The sequence below is a fragment of the Vidua macroura genome, chromosome 12, assembly GCF_024509145.1.
Source record: "Vidua macroura isolate BioBank_ID:100142 chromosome 12, ASM2450914v1, whole genome shotgun sequence".
In the NCBI taxonomy this organism is placed as follows: domain Eukaryota; kingdom Metazoa; phylum Chordata; class Aves; order Passeriformes; family Viduidae; genus Vidua; species Vidua macroura.
Window position 1 is genome coordinate 11695199 of NC_071582.1, and position 15772 is coordinate 11710970.

Here is a 15772-nt window from a genome sequence, read left to right on the forward strand (position 1 = left end):
GTAGGTGTGGTCCCTTCCCTTCAGCACTTAAACTTGTAAAATATGTACTGTAAAATCCAGTTAGAACTTTCTATAGCTCCATGCTTCCTCTCAAATATTAAGACTTCTCTTTTCTGGGACTGAATAAGGAATGACTGCTTGATAACAGAACAAATAAAGTTATTTGTCTAGTTTGTGCCCAACTTCTAGGACAATAATCTTGACCAACTTCAGAGGAAGAAAAATCCAAGGTTCCTGAGGAAAATTAACAACATTACCTCGTTCACATGGTGTACATGGGCTTCCCCAAGCAGCACCTAGTGAGGAACAGCACTGGGACTTCAGAGTTGCTCCATTGATATTTATTTCACACCTTCCATTGACTATGTTCTGCCAACAGGTACCCTTGACAGTTTCTGTTTGGAAAAAAACAATATATTTTCATGCAGATTCTCTAGAATTATGCATTACTGTATTTAGAAACACATGTGCATTTAACCATGAAAAAGAATCATCTTTTCATTATAATTTACCACATCAGAGCTAAATTTATTTTAAAATCTCTTAATTTAACCTTCTCTATGCTGGACTATAGCCTGAAATAATCCCAGCACAAAGTTCTTGCAAATCCTTGTTTATGCTTACTGTCCTTAACAGGGAATATGTCAATACCATTCAACATCCGAGTCCCTGTATTGATTATGACTCAGATTAGGGGCACATGCAGAAGAACAGAGTAGATATGAACCCTTGCTACATCTTCCATTACTTTACTAGATCCCCCAGTCTGGGGGATATAGGGGAGCAGCAGGAGATAGCTAAGGATCGGACAGCTGTAGTCCTACAGTTTTCCTCACTGACTAGAAAACAGCTATAAATTACTGTCCCAACAAAACAGGCAAGAAAGGAAATTACGAGCCCACAGAGTATCTGAGTCACAGCATTGTCCATGGATGCCCTTGAGCTGGCTTGGACTGTGCATAACTTTTTCATGCTCCATCTCAAATACAAAATTCTTTTCAGAGAGCAGATCCTAATTAGAACATGTTCACTTTATTACAGGAGAAATTAAGGAGGTGAGCACAGACCTGAAGTACTGATCATAGAATTTCTGTGTTGGTTAAAAAAATTTTCACCTCTCTTTCAAATTTGACATGGAAGCAAGCTCCCAAGTGCACTTTATGCCCCCATAGTACTGGTGAAAAAAAGCACTTTTTAACATTTTTTCTGTTATGTTTCCCACTAAATTAATCTACACAAGTTATTTTAAAGCATTTTCTTAACCTGGTGTACAATGTTTGCACGTCACTGGACATTTTTAACCAGCAAACATAAAAGGAATAAATACCTATGCAGATGGTTCTGGTTGGATCCAAAGTACTTTCAGGAGAACATTCACAAACAAAAGAACCTGGTGTGTTTTTGCACACTCCATTAACACAGGGGTTAGATTCACATTCATCAATATCTAGGAAAGAAACACACTGCTATTAGTGCCAGAAAACATTAACAAAAATACATACGGCTCTTTTCAGTTTAGGAAAAAGGGGGTGACCAATCTTGCTGATATTCCCCTCTTCTGTTATGAAACCCCTCACAACAGACTAGCAATGCATGTATCCCAAAGACACACTAACGCATTAGAACTGTCTGTGACTCAAAAAGGGTTCAAACTAGGGGCCCTTTGGCTCTGTTCCTCACACAACAGATTTGTAAAGCTTGGTTCTTCTCACCCTTGGCACAGTGTGAGCTCACTGGTAGTAGTAAATAGTGAGAGTAAATGCAGGCTATTCCATGAGGTTATCTAATCATTTCATTTTGGCTTGTCCCTCCCTCCTCATTCTCCTACTTTCCCACTGAATTTATTTATTGTGATTTTTTTTTTAGTTTTACACATTATACCTTCATGAAGGTTCAGAGTATTTCTGGCACAATCTGAGAACAATCCATATGAATAAAACTAGGATTAAATGGTGCGTTACCAATTACCTTCACACGTTTTTAGATCAGGAGTGTATACAAATCCTTTTGGACAGGTGCAGGTGAAACTTCCAGGGGTATTTCTGCATTGCCCATTGTCACAAAGCAGCATGTTCAGTGCACATTCATCAATATCTACAATGAAAATAAAGAACTTTTTAAGAAATAAAACATTTCTGGAATAGAAGTCAGGACAGAAATTCACTCCCAACAGCCACTTTTAAGAAGAGAAAAATAGGGCAGGGGGATGTGGAATATGAATACTGGATTCTTTTTGTAGACAAGAGGTTTGCACTAAGAGCTTGTATTCTCTTTCCTCACATATTCATGGTATGTGACAGCCACAGCACAGTTCAAAATAAAGCTGGGATTCACACTTTCATCCTGCTTTATTGTGGATTAGGTCTATGCAGTCTCTGAGTCACTGCACAGCAGCACCCACAGTCAAGAAAGAAAGAAGGAGAGGATTGGTTTGAAAAGGTTTGCTGAGAATCTTGGTCTTTAAATCACCATTTTTTCCAAGCTGGCTCTGAACTTAGATGTTATACTTAACAAGCTAATGTAAGTCTACACTTGCTTCAGAGATGAAACATTTAAATAGACTTGCTAGTGCTAAATTTAAGAAACCTGAGGAAATCTTTGGAAGAACTGCGGTCATTAGAAGAAGTTGCAAGAAGGCGGCAATGGGCCATGAATAGCAGGTGAAGACCAGGAGAGACCCAAAGAGCAGACAGGAACAATTGGCTACGTCAGAGAGGCCTAGAAAGTGTTGAGAGAAGTTGGGAAGTTTCAGAGGGTCAGCGCAGCAGCTGGGAACAGCAAAAGTGCTAGGGAAAGAAGGGAGACTTGCAGAATAAAACAGACCATGTGGGAAGCTTCACAGGAGTTCAGAAAAATTGAGAGAGGGCCAGGTGGAACATTACGGGAGAATGGGAAACAGCTGTGATGGAGCATGAATGTGGGCTCAACAGGGTGGGCTGGGGAGCATCTGGAAAACTCACAGATGGATTGGGAGAAGAGAAGAGATGCCATCAGCTACAAGCAAACACTGGAATAGGACATGGATAATTAAAGCCAAAGAAGCAAAAGGGAAAATGGGATGAATTACAGTGTGATTTTTATCTAAGAAAGAGCAACTCTTTTCTTTTTTTTTTTTTAAGATAATGGATAGTTTAGACTGGGATAACACCCATGACTTAAGCTATTTAGGTTTAAGTAGAGAATACAGAACCCAAATAAAACTATTATGTAAGCTGGAGATAATAGAAAGGAATTTAAGAATTTTAAGGTGGGTCCAGAGCTGGATGAAGGAGAGATTACAGTAGGATATATTAAAAAAGAGAATAATCACAATGAAGCGAGGATATTAGAAATGCTTTCAGGGATCAGACTTGGGACTGATCCTATAAAATATTCATTTTAATGCAGAAGTAAAAAATTAATTGAATCAAGAATTGTGGACAACACTAAGCTGGAAGCTATTACCAATACAGAGAATCAGGCAAAGCTAAATTAATCTTGACAACATGAACAAGAAAAATAAGATGAAATATAATCACCAACATTCAAAACTTTGCAATTAGGGACCAGCAACAATAACATGCTAGAAACCAGAACTCATCAGCTGAAGGCTAGTGAGCAAACTCTGGATGTAAGTCTCAATTAGAGGTTGACTTTGATCCCACAATATAACATGTATTTGAGAAAAGACTAATGCACACTAGAATCAGTTTAGGCAGGATATTCCAAGGGGAAATGGAGAATTTCTGGCACAACTATACAAGGCACCAGTCAGACTTCATCAGAACACTATACACTGGTCAGATCAGTCATGTTCAAGAGAGGGCTGCAGCCTCTATTTTTATGAAAAGAATGGAAGTATAGATTTGGATAGTTTAGCTGACAGAGTCTGAGAAAGGATATGATGATTCTTTATAAATACTTTGAGGATAAGACATTTCATACCAATGCAGTTTTTCCCAGTTGAGTCTACTTCATATCCAGGGTCACAATAACATTTGTATGTTCCATGCAGGTTCTCACACCTTCCATTTGGACAGAGATCAGGATCCAATAAGCACTCATTAATATCTACATAAAGGTAAAAAACCCAAACATCAGAGCAGTAGTTGTTGAGGGTGTGTTGGGGTTAATTCTCCAAACTAGAAAAAGACAGTTTCAGTATCATTTAACATTGGCAACTCCATATTTATAATTATGTAGATCTAATTGGCAAATTCACACCTAAATATTCACACTCAAGAGAAAAAAGCATCTCTTTATCATTAATTTATCTCTAGCCCATGGGCATTTAGGAAACTTTCAACTGTAGGGAAGAACTGGGATATTAAACTGGGGATCAGAGCTTAGATTTAGAGAGGCCCATGTACTAACACTCCCTGTATCTCCCGATTCATAGCATTTCCAGATGGCATCACTTGCCAAAGCATTAATATCCCTCCTTTCTGAGTGCTTTTCCCTATCTACTGCCAGCAAATCTACTAGTGAGCACTGGCTGATTTAAGAGTTTGCAGTTTCACAGTTCTGTGACTACAAAGCTTTCATTGTAATGATTTCCTTCTTCTCTGCAGTTAAACAAACCCTGGCCTATTTCGACAGATGAAGACATGAGTAAACTCAATGTTCAATATGGCTTTATTCTTCAGGATGATTTCACCTGAAATATGCAAATATGAGTTACATATAAAGTCATGTAGGTAATGACACTTCTCATAAATTTGTCATTATTTTATAATGACACTTACATATACTCCATGATGTGAACCAGAGAGGCTCCACTGGTGAAATGGTATGATCCTGAAACTCCATGCTCCATTCATTTCACCCTAAGCCTGTCTCCCATTCTCTTCTGTCACCATCCCCACCAGCATGGCTAACAAATTAAGGATATCAAGGTAACACTTTCAGACAAAAGTGCTATATATAAATTTGAATTACATTAGGTGATCTTACCATTTCCTCCTGCAGTCATGCCAGTTCCACTGCTACAAAGAGCCTGATATTCAGCTGGAAAAAATATTAAAAAACTTACTGGAATATTCTTTCTCAGCTCATTGCTTTCAGCATCACCATTTACAGTATGGTAATTAATTATTTGAAAGAAATAACATGCCTTCCAATTCTTCTGAAAACATTAATAACCTCACAGTATTCTGAACCTGTGAAGCATTTTAGCAGATTCAGGGTCTGAATCTGCTTCTGAAGATGGATGAGTAAAAACTTCACATGTTGAACTGTGGCATTTAAGGACAGACATAAACTTCATGCTGGTCCTCCTACACAAATGAACCATAACATATTCACAGCAAAATTCTCCAGAACTTTATGCCCAAGTCCTTGCCCAAGGTGCATGTTCAAATAGACCAGGAAACAGAATATTTTTTCCTATAAATCTGCCCCATATTTAAGTCCATTTAGCAAGACTGTCTTCATGAGTTCACAGGACATCAAGGATATCTTACAAAATGGTATACTTTGTTTATGTGCAACAACAAATTTGCTTACATAATAAATTGAGATTTCAAACCAGCTCCCTGCAGTCAGACACCTCCATGAAACCAAGGTCTTTTTAATTTACTGGCTTCACAGCAAGGACTGTGTCAGCAGAGTCTTGTTGGAAGAATTTTCCTAAAACACTTCTACCCATTGAAATGATTAGGATTGCTTTCTTGCCAGAGAGAAGTTCACTTGGTGAACAGACAACTTCACTTGTTGGTGATTTCAGTGACAGACTCAAGTATTTGCAAGAAACTGAAGTGGACATTTGTCTGTGCATGGACTACCCAAGGTGGTGAATAAACTACTTCAGATAACTTGAAGGATATAGGAGTCATGCAGCAAACACGTGACTGGCAGGTATACCTTATGGATTTGGATCTATGAATTAGCCAATTTTTTTCCATTAATAGCTTGGGTTAAAATTTATATTTTTTGTTATCTACATCTACCAAAATATGGTTTGTTGTCTGAAAATGTCCTGTTTGTTTTTAATGTGCATAACCAATCTGGGGCCAGATATTGTAATTTACTGTTGCTTTAAAAAATTATCTCCTGTAGTCTTAAAACATACAAAAATAAAAGATTGCTCAAAATATGTAACATATTATAGAACAATGTAATCTCCTGATTTAAGTTGTGAAGTTAATATAAAACTTTCTTCTACCTTTCTCAAAATAGTAGATGAACAGAATTCATAAATTAGAAGATTTACCAGTGAACATGCCATACCTGAGTTTTGTGCTGGGCAGGGCTGGCAAGGCTCTCCAAAGGCATAGTCAGTGCTGGCACAGCAGCATTCTGACTTTGTAACTGCACCCGTTAATGGTCTCACACATTGTCCTCTCTTGTAGCCACCATAGCATGTGCTTCGCATATGTGTATCTGGGGGAAGAAATCTCTCTTAATCCTGCCATAGCCAACTATCCTGCCATAAATTATAACAAGCATTAAATGTAGCTCGGGTGTCATAAACACCATAAAATAGCTGTCAAAACAAAGTCTCTTTCACTATTTCCCTCTGCTTTCCAGACACCTATACACACCACCTACTAGGGACAAGAAATTTTTCTTCCTCACGCTCTCAAGAATTAAGGCATACAATTAAGTCATTATATTTAATGACTTAACATGCATTGGTGAACCACTAGGCAAACAATAAATTCTTAACTTTGAACTAGTGAGAAGCTGTGGGGAAAATGGACAAAGTCTTTGCTCTTTTCTTTGCTTGTAAAAAGCCCAAGGAAAAGTCATTAGTGCTATTCTGGTACATAAGACTTCTTATGTTTATGTTTTCAGGTCCAGCGGTGATTTTTCTCTTTCTTTAAGAACTACCCCATAAATAGCTTTCATGCATATTAGTATTTTATAATCAAACACTTGTACAGAAATGGGCAGAAAACTGGGTACATCCCATGTTAAAAAGACATGACAGAGTAATTACATCTTTAAGCTTAGTGACAAATGAAGAATTTTACATTGACAGAAACAGGGCAAATTCTCACCTACTCAGAACTGATGCAGCACTAGTCACTTCTACTCTGTATAGTCTACCTGACCTTGTGATTTGACCCACACTTTTTTCCTCTTTAAATGAAAAGGAAATGAAAACAGAGCAAAATGGGCTATTACAGTAAACATTACAAAGCTATTATTATCCACTATAACTACTACCCACCATTCGATGAAAAAATGGTAAATTCTACATTCAAACTTGATCTGTCCATCAGACTAGCACTAATACCTTAACTTTGGTTAACTGTGACTCCATTAAGTTTCTTACCAACACAGACACGTCCATCCAGTCCTACTGCAAGGCCAGGGAAGCATTCACATCTGAAAGAGCCATCAGTGTTCACACAGCGCCCGTTCATGCATATTCCATCTGTCTCACACTCATTGATGTCTGTTGGAGAACAGAATGAGCTTTATTAGAAGTTAAAATACATAGTGTTCGATGCCTGGCTGACACTTGTATTTGTGCAGCTAATTTTCAATATATCCTATAGAAAAATATCAAGGGTAAATGGAAAGCAGTTCAAGTAAAGATTTTGTTAGGAATAATGATGAATTAATTCTTTGAAATAGAATAAGAAAATGCCAAATTCAGGAAAAATAAACAGAATAAAATTATTTTGCTCTTCTTGGAGAATAAAAGGGACTACATTTTCCTTACTTGTTCCCAGACGTACATGTTCCAATTTAAGGGTCATTCAGTAAAATCATAATCGGAGGAAGGAGGAAACTGTGGCTGCTAAGACAAAGGACTTGTGTAGGATATAACAGGACATTCCCTTTCCATATTAACAGTTCATGCTGCAAGAAATCAGTCCAAATAGCAAATTGAATCTTTCACCCCTTCACAAGGTGCCTTCACATGGCCACCAAAGAATTTCCTCTCATCCTACTGCACATCTGAATCTCCCCAGTCAGCCCCTGCCTGCAGCCCCTGCGTCTCTGGTGATCTGCATGACAATTGGGTTTTCCTATCAGATGCTCATTACAGCCCATTTTATAAACTTTCAATGAACAGAGTGCACTCCAGCCTTGAAAGGAATTCATTAATGATTTGAGCCCTGAGCAACTGCCCGGCACAAGCCACCATCTCTGCCCAATAATGGCACATTGGACAATAAGGCCCATGGCAATGAAATAGAGGAATGAAAATTTATAATATTAAACTATCACACAGAGATGTTAAACTAGTAAAAAACCTATATAGGCTATGTATCCTGATAATAGTAAGATCATTCTCTAGATGTAGAGAGCACACTATCATTTTAGAAATGACAAAGAGAAGGAGTGTTATAAATATTGTTTGGAAGTATGTATAACCTTTATAAAATAATCACTTCATAACAATTCTCCATGCTATATACAAGAGACAGTGTGTGTGACAATTTCCTTTTTTCTGACCTTAAAAGGGCAAATTGAGAGTGAAACACCTCTGTGTTTTACTTAGTTTGTATTGTTTGGCATAAAAAATGGCTTGTATGATCCAAGATTCCTTCTTCAAACTGCATTTTAAAATAAAAGCTATATTTAAGTACATGGGCTCAACTAATTTTTACTTCATCCTACAATCTTTTGTTCTGTTTCAGACAAATCTTAGATGTTTTTCCCACTTTAAATTTAGTCCTTACTCAGTGCAGGTAAAAACGGAGCTGGGATTCAAAATGAGCCCATGCTATTTAATGGTGTAGACCGTTATTTTGGTGAACAACACTGAACTCCTATAACAGATTCTCCTACAAGCAAAAAAAAAAAAAAAGCCGCTTTCCTTTTTAAAGGTTATTTCTAGAAACAGAAAGGCAAAATTACTTCTTTCCCATTTCCTGTAGTTCATTTTTTAAAAAAGGTTTTGTAACCTAGTAAAGGGAGAAATGTGTCATCTATTTTCTTTTGTACTGATTTACGAATGTGTTGGAAATACCACTATAGAATTTTTAAAGGTAAAGTGGGTCACTTAAAATGGTGCAAGTCAGCTGAAAACCTGGTTCCTGTAAAGATGGGTAAAAAGCCTCTGCTTTTACCAGACCTGAGATTCCACAGAGTAAATCAACTTCACCCACAGGAATAAAGTCCAAATTTCTAACCTTGAGAATGCTCCGCTGTCTTCTGTGATAAAAGTCACCATTTGGACGACTTAAAATATATTCAGCCTGGTTCTGGAAAGCCAACTAATGGATTCATTCTCCATGTTCAATGAGTTTTGCCTTTTCTGCTTAGCTTGCTTAGCAGTGCTAGCTGGGTACACAAAGTCCTCTAATTTTAAGCAAGAAAAATTTACTCAGACTACTAAACTACCATTTTCAATTGCCTTGCAATGACTTTTAATTTGGGGAATTCCTGTTGATCTAAAGATGAAACAATGTATGGAACAGAAATAATGCTTCAAATTTCTGCATGCCTGATATGTGTTTCTGAAAAATCATCATTGAAAGAAGCTAATGGTGAATAAATTTAGCATGTCTTTTATTTCAGGGAATATACAAGACTATGGTGTAACATTATTTTTTGGCATGTTATTTCAGAAAGTCTAAGTGGAATTTTTTACCAGACAGCCAAGCATATGCCCTGTACTTGTACTTAAATTCCAGTTTTATGGAACTAAGTGTTAATTACATTAGCCCCATCTTTGGATTAGAAGACCTTCCTAACAGTTGAAAACTCAGCTTGGAGGACATCAAACAAGACAGTTATAGAAGCAATGAGTTGCACTTTTCCATTCCTTTGTCAATCCCCTAGTTCTGCAAAAACACACATGCAATTCCCTATCAAAACTGCTCAGGCAGGAAACGAATTTTCTGCAGAAATGTCCATTTGTGTAAACACTCCCTGTACATCCAAGCATGACCTTAGAGTTTTGTAGCAATGGGGAACAAAGATACACAGACCTCCTTCTCGCTTGCTCCAAAGAGTATCACTTATTGCAACAAACCAAGCCTTTTTATGCTCTAAACTTCACCCAAACAGGCACACGCTGGCTGTCTGCCACTGTGGTGCGGCTGTTCATGTGTCCTTTTACCAAACCAGCTCTCTGATCCCATAGTGCCCAACCAACCACTCTCACCAACCAACCACTGCCCAACGCACAGGGTGACCACACACCAGCCCTGGAACCCAGTCTCTGGTTATATGACCTGTTCTTTACCTCGCTGTTAGCTGAACCTTTCCCAGAGTGCTTTCTATTGCTCACCAGAAGTGAACAGAATTTCTTATCTTCCACACCTTCCCCTTCTTTATTCAATCAATAAAAGCACAGCAAAAACAACTATGCCACTGACAAAGAGACACACAGCATAGGAAAACAAAAAGACAGCATCCAATATCCCCTGGAAGAGAGTTGCTTTTTCTGCATTGGGAAATAAATGGCTACTGTTCCAAAGTTCACATGGCCTGGGCTCGGGGGTGTGCTGTTCAGGCAGGAGGGAGTCCATTGGCTGGAAAGGCTGACTTTGACACTTCTGAATGTATTTCTGGAAGCATGGAGCAGGGAATAACTGAAGAAAGTAAGCAGGAACATAACAATATGATGGTGAGTGTAGTGAGACACAAGGCCTCTATTGGCAGGCTGCCTCTGCAAGCTTTCAGGCACAGCCATGTTCCTGGCAGCCCTACCCTGCTCCTGCTTTGGCCACAAGGGCTGGATGGTGATTAGGTCATTTTTCTCTCACTGGCATTTGTCTCAGAGGCGATCAATGTTTGTCTAGATGAGCAGGTAACCACTTTGTACCTGCTGGTGATAGAACACATGCATATCTCTCCCCTAGGTTAGTAAATCAGCTGGGCCTTGCCATTGCACACCCAATTGTGGATCCCTAAATAAAACTTTTGGAAATTGGTTCTGCACACAGATCTTCAGAGCAGTATCGCTCTGCCAGGGATCAAAATTGATGATCTGCATTCATAAAATTTAGTGTAAACTTGCATTACCTAAATGTTCTTGAGGAGCTGTATTCCTCTTTTTTGTTTTTGATAACATGCACTTCTCTGACTATGAACAGTAAAACAACGCCTCTAATAAAACAAAAAGCGCACACCAAGCAAAAATAAGCAAGGTAATACATCATCAACTGCCTAAATACTTTACTATCACCCAGGGTCTGCAATCACTGGGGAGCCTCATTTCACAGTGAGCACATGAAGGACCTTGCCCAGGAAAGGTTTCCAAGTTTACCTCGAAAAGGGGGTCCAGCTTTTATAAGACCATATCAGCAAGTCAAAGTGACTTGATAACATTTTTAGTGCAGAAACACCTGGGTCTGTTGGTATACTTCCCGACCAGCCAGGACCAGGGCTTGGCCAGAGCCTAGGCCTTGACAGGAAGGGTTTCCCTAAAATATCCTTTAAGCAAACCTCTATCTATATCAGTTGGGAATGTTTCTTAAAATTATACATTTCTTGCAGACAAGTAGCTAAATAATCAATGGTAACATGAACAACCTACGAACAACTGAAGGAATGCATAAATCCCTTTAAAAAACTCTATGTATTAACATTATGGTATATGGAATCACTAATCATATTAACTGCTTCTTGTGTAAAACTCTCCAAAGCCAACACTGCTGCACAAAGTCCACCCTGCTGAGTGGAACCACCTGCCTGAGTCATTGCATATATCCATTTATGATCTTCCTGTCACCTATTTCCATCCATGATCCTCTTGCCCTCACTGCACAATCCATCAAAAAAAAAAAAAAAAAAAAAAAAAATTACATGCATCAAAATAAGGCTGTAGCACACAAGAGTTTGTTGGTGTTAAAGGCAAGCAAACAACACTTCTGCAACAACTTGTTCGAAGGCAAAAAGAAAAAAAAAAATCTCTGTCACAAAATCTGCCAACACTGCGTGAAAAGCATCTGAACTCTGCCAAGAGACAACAGCCTGGCACACAGACAAACACAAATTACAACTCCCATCCATGATATCCGAAAGAGACATCATCAACTACAAGGTAAATTATTTTATCTAGACAACAAATGCACTGAACAAGCTCTCTGATCCCGTGGTGTCCATGCGTCTCGCCAACAAATCACTGCCTCATGCACTAGGCAACCACACACCAGCCATACAATTTGTTCTCTGGTTATATGAGCTGGTCTTTACCTCACTATTAGCTGAACATTTCCCAGAGTGTTTTCTGTTGCTCACCAGAAGTGAACAGGATTTCTTATCTTGCACAGAGTTTTAGCTTGTGTAAGATTTTAATGTATGCATTTGACAAACAAATTTGGGATATGCAGTGTCAACAATGAGTGTTTCACAGACTTGCAGTTCTGTAGGACACAAGTTATTTACTTTGCACATTTGGCATGTCAAAGGACTCAATAAAGACAAACATTAAAATATACAGAAGACATTATTAAAGATCAAACTTTTAAAAATTTAGTAACATGACTGGAGAGAGCTGTGCTCCTCTAACTGCTGAAGACCTGGCAATTGTTTCATGATACTTTGGGCAAATGGAAGAAAGGAGACAAATATGAAGAAGATAAAAAGTGTAATTTGGGTGTCCAGGTTTCAAAATCTGGTTTGATTTTGATCCTGTAACAATTTTAACACATAATAAATGTTTGCATGCTCATTCATAAAGAACAAGGCTTAGTGTAAGTGCAAAAAGCAGTGGGAGAAATCCTTCTTTTTACTGAAAGATTTGTTTCAACTTTCAGCAGGAATCAGTTGAAGTTCTCTGCAATTTCGGATAATTATTCAAATATTCCTCCTTTGATGGAGAGAAGTAACCTTTCTCTAGAGCCAGAAACCTCTTTTTGACAGTATCCAAACTCCTAGTCAGGAGGAGGCTGAACATCGTAACAGAGGTTGAACACCCTTGTGTTTTAAGTAGTCAGAGTTACCATCTTCTTGGGTGGTATTTCAGGGCACAGATTGATGTAATTTTAGATTTTTTTTTTTTTTAATACCAAAAGATACTCAAGGCAAAAATCAAGAGACACATTTGGTCTCATCTGAGCTTACATCCATGAGCCAAATCCTTGTTAATGACACAGAGAGCAGCCAGAGATCTCTGGGAACACAACTGGCTGATGTGCCATCACCTGATGGGCATTGAAGTCTCACTGACATCCCCCACACAGACCAGCTGGAAAACAAGCTTTGGCAAAGCACACACATCCCACATGGAAATCAGGTAAGAACTGAAATAAATGCCATTGCTCTAAGTGTGTGAAGGCTGCAGCCAACACAGCCAGCAGCTGTTAGGCTAAGGAGACATTTGCGTGGTAATGCACAATAGCTCATTTGCATCCATGCAGCAAATGGAAAAGACAACCTTGCTGTGGTGCTCATGTCTGCATCTTGGTCATACCAAGTGTGGGGCACTCCTCAGAGATGCTGTATTGTCTAGGAGCACCCAGACAGGAATGGGAGAAAAGCCCAAAAAAGGCAATAAGCCAGGATGTTTGGATGGCTGAAGGCAGAATACTTTCAAAAGCCAAACATAAAATGTGAGATATACTGGAACCATCTACAGAAGACGCCATAGGCAAAAAACCCAGAGTTTAACTAGGTCAGATTATGCAGTCCTTGTTCAAAGAATATTTCCCACTGGCTGGTTGGGGTGGTTGCTCAACAGTGTGGAGAAGACTGAGTACTGTCTTGCACAATGACAAATAATTCCAGCTGATCAAAAAAGCGTATCTGCTGAGAACTCTGCCCCATACCTCTTGTTCCCAAGAATCACAAATAAGGTTATTCTTGAAGCTACCCAGAGAGACATGACTCCCAAGTTTTGGGAACCTATAATTTATTGTGCTTACCCGTGCAATAGCGTCCATCAGATGCTAACTGGAACCCTGGTTTACAAATGCATTTAAAACTGCCATCTTCATTGATGCACATCCCATTGAGGCAAATGTTCCTGATGCTGCATTCATCCATATCTGAAAATGTACACGATAGGCATAATGCTCATAATGTTTAAGCATAAGAACTGTTACTGGTTATATCCAAAAGATAAACCTTAATTTTTTTCTAAGTGTCAGAGCTATAATGATAATGAGAAACATATGATGGGACATACTGCACTGTCCTAGAGGATGTGTCAAAGCAATGACTCCATTTTTCATAACGAATCATTAACATAAAAAGGAATGAATCCAAAAAAAGCAAAGAGAACAAAAACGGATGAGAAACTGGACAGCTTAAGAACTTCCAGTTGGTAAAAGTCATCAAAAAGTGAGAATGGATGTAATTAAAGAGGGTTTGACATCTTAATCTAAATAGAAGTTAGGTTAGAAGCAGCCTCCTGTTTGGAATGTAAATACAATTTTATGTTACTAAGAAGACCTGAAGGGAGAGGAGTGAACATTTGGGTTTGGAGTGAAAACTTTTATAACCTCCACTGGACAAGTCTAAGATTTATGATATGGGAGAATTCCCAGCACTGTGCTCAAGCATAAATTCTGTGGGCACTGCCATCCTCAACTTCCATTTAAAATAAAACCTGCCCTTTCCTTTATTCAGCATGACAGGCCATACAAAAGGGTACTTACTAATTACAGCTTCATGAAAGCATTATTCAACCTCTGAGCTAATGGGATATCATGGAGGATTCAAATAGGAAAAGGTGGAGGTCTCAGACACTGTTATTCTGAACTCTGCACAGTTACTCACAAAATGGGAAAGGAAAAAAAAAAGGCAAGTACAGAGAATTCTGTTCTTGATTTGAGTAAGCTTTTATATCCTCTCAGTCTTTACTTCGTCCTGGCGCAGATGAAATCAGTTTCGGATGTTACATCCAAAAAAAAATCAGTAGTATTTACCATTTTCATCTAAAGAGTTACACACAGTTACATTAAGGTATGGCACAATGCCATGGTCTTTACTGATTAGTGTATGTGCATACAACTCAATGCATTACAACGCCAGAGATGAAACTGTTTCATAAGTGGATGCAACAGACATTCTGGCAGCACATGCAATGGAATTAAAAATGTTTTACCAGACTGCCGATGTCCTGGTTTTTATTACTATTAGCACATGGTATTTGGTGGGAAAGGAAGAAATCAGAATAGAGAGTTTTTTCCTGAATAGTCTTATTTCCAAATATATTTAGTCAATGTACTTCCATAATAAGATATTTTAAAAGCAGCTTATGGTGGTAAACTATATCAAAAAAAAGAGTCAGGAAAAATAGAGTCTTAAAATGTCTGTCTCTACCAAGGATTAACAGCATCACTACTAGCACATAAAATCACTGGATCATAATGACATTACAATATATTCAGAATCGTGCTATTTTCCTTAATATTGCAGCTGTCTTGGACAGAAATTACACTTCTAGACATAGTGTGTTTTCTTTTTACTTACAGGCTAAGTCAGACAAAAATAATTTATGATTTAAAAAAAAAATCATGTATCTATCCCAACCAGGAATTTTGGCATAAAGTCTTTGAGCTGAATCACTGAGATAATATTCTGCCAAAAATGTTTCTAAGAACAGTGCTTGAAATTCTTTTAACGTATGAATAGATCATTGGGAACCCTCCCAAGGACCTTGGGAAGCATGATAAAGAACATTCTTCTTTTTTCCCCTTTACTAAAGGTCTGGGAGGTAGGAACACATCAATTATGTTTACAAATTTTTGTTAAAACAATTTTTATAGGTCAGACCAGCCTGCATCTACATAAACCACATTGCTAGTCACCCAGTAAGATCCCATAAAGCATGCTGTTAAGCACACAGTAAAATCAGGCAGCATGTGACTTGTGCTATGTTTTAAAATGTACCACTCCCATCAAAGCAACTGCATTTTGTGATAGTGGTATGTGCTAT

General features: G+C 38.3%; 1 protein-coding gene across 1 annotated transcript in view; it reads right to left on the reverse strand.

Moving 5' to 3' along the window:
• The window catches only part of FBN1 (fibrillin 1), a 145836-nt gene that overhangs the window by 58040 nt on the left and 72024 nt on the right, over positions 1-15772 (reverse strand). Inside the window, exons 14-21 of the mRNA XM_053988142.1 lie at positions 13755-13877; positions 7259-7381; positions 6208-6360; positions 4933-4986; positions 3925-4050; positions 1969-2094; positions 1328-1447; positions 258-395 (exon numbers count right to left, since the gene is read on the reverse strand). Coding sequence (XP_053844117.1) covers positions 258-395; positions 1328-1447; positions 1969-2094; positions 3925-4050; positions 4933-4986; positions 6208-6360; positions 7259-7381; positions 13755-13877 — 963 coding nt within the window. The remainder of the gene's footprint in view (positions 1-257; positions 396-1327; positions 1448-1968; positions 2095-3924; positions 4051-4932; positions 4987-6207; positions 6361-7258; positions 7382-13754; positions 13878-15772) is intronic.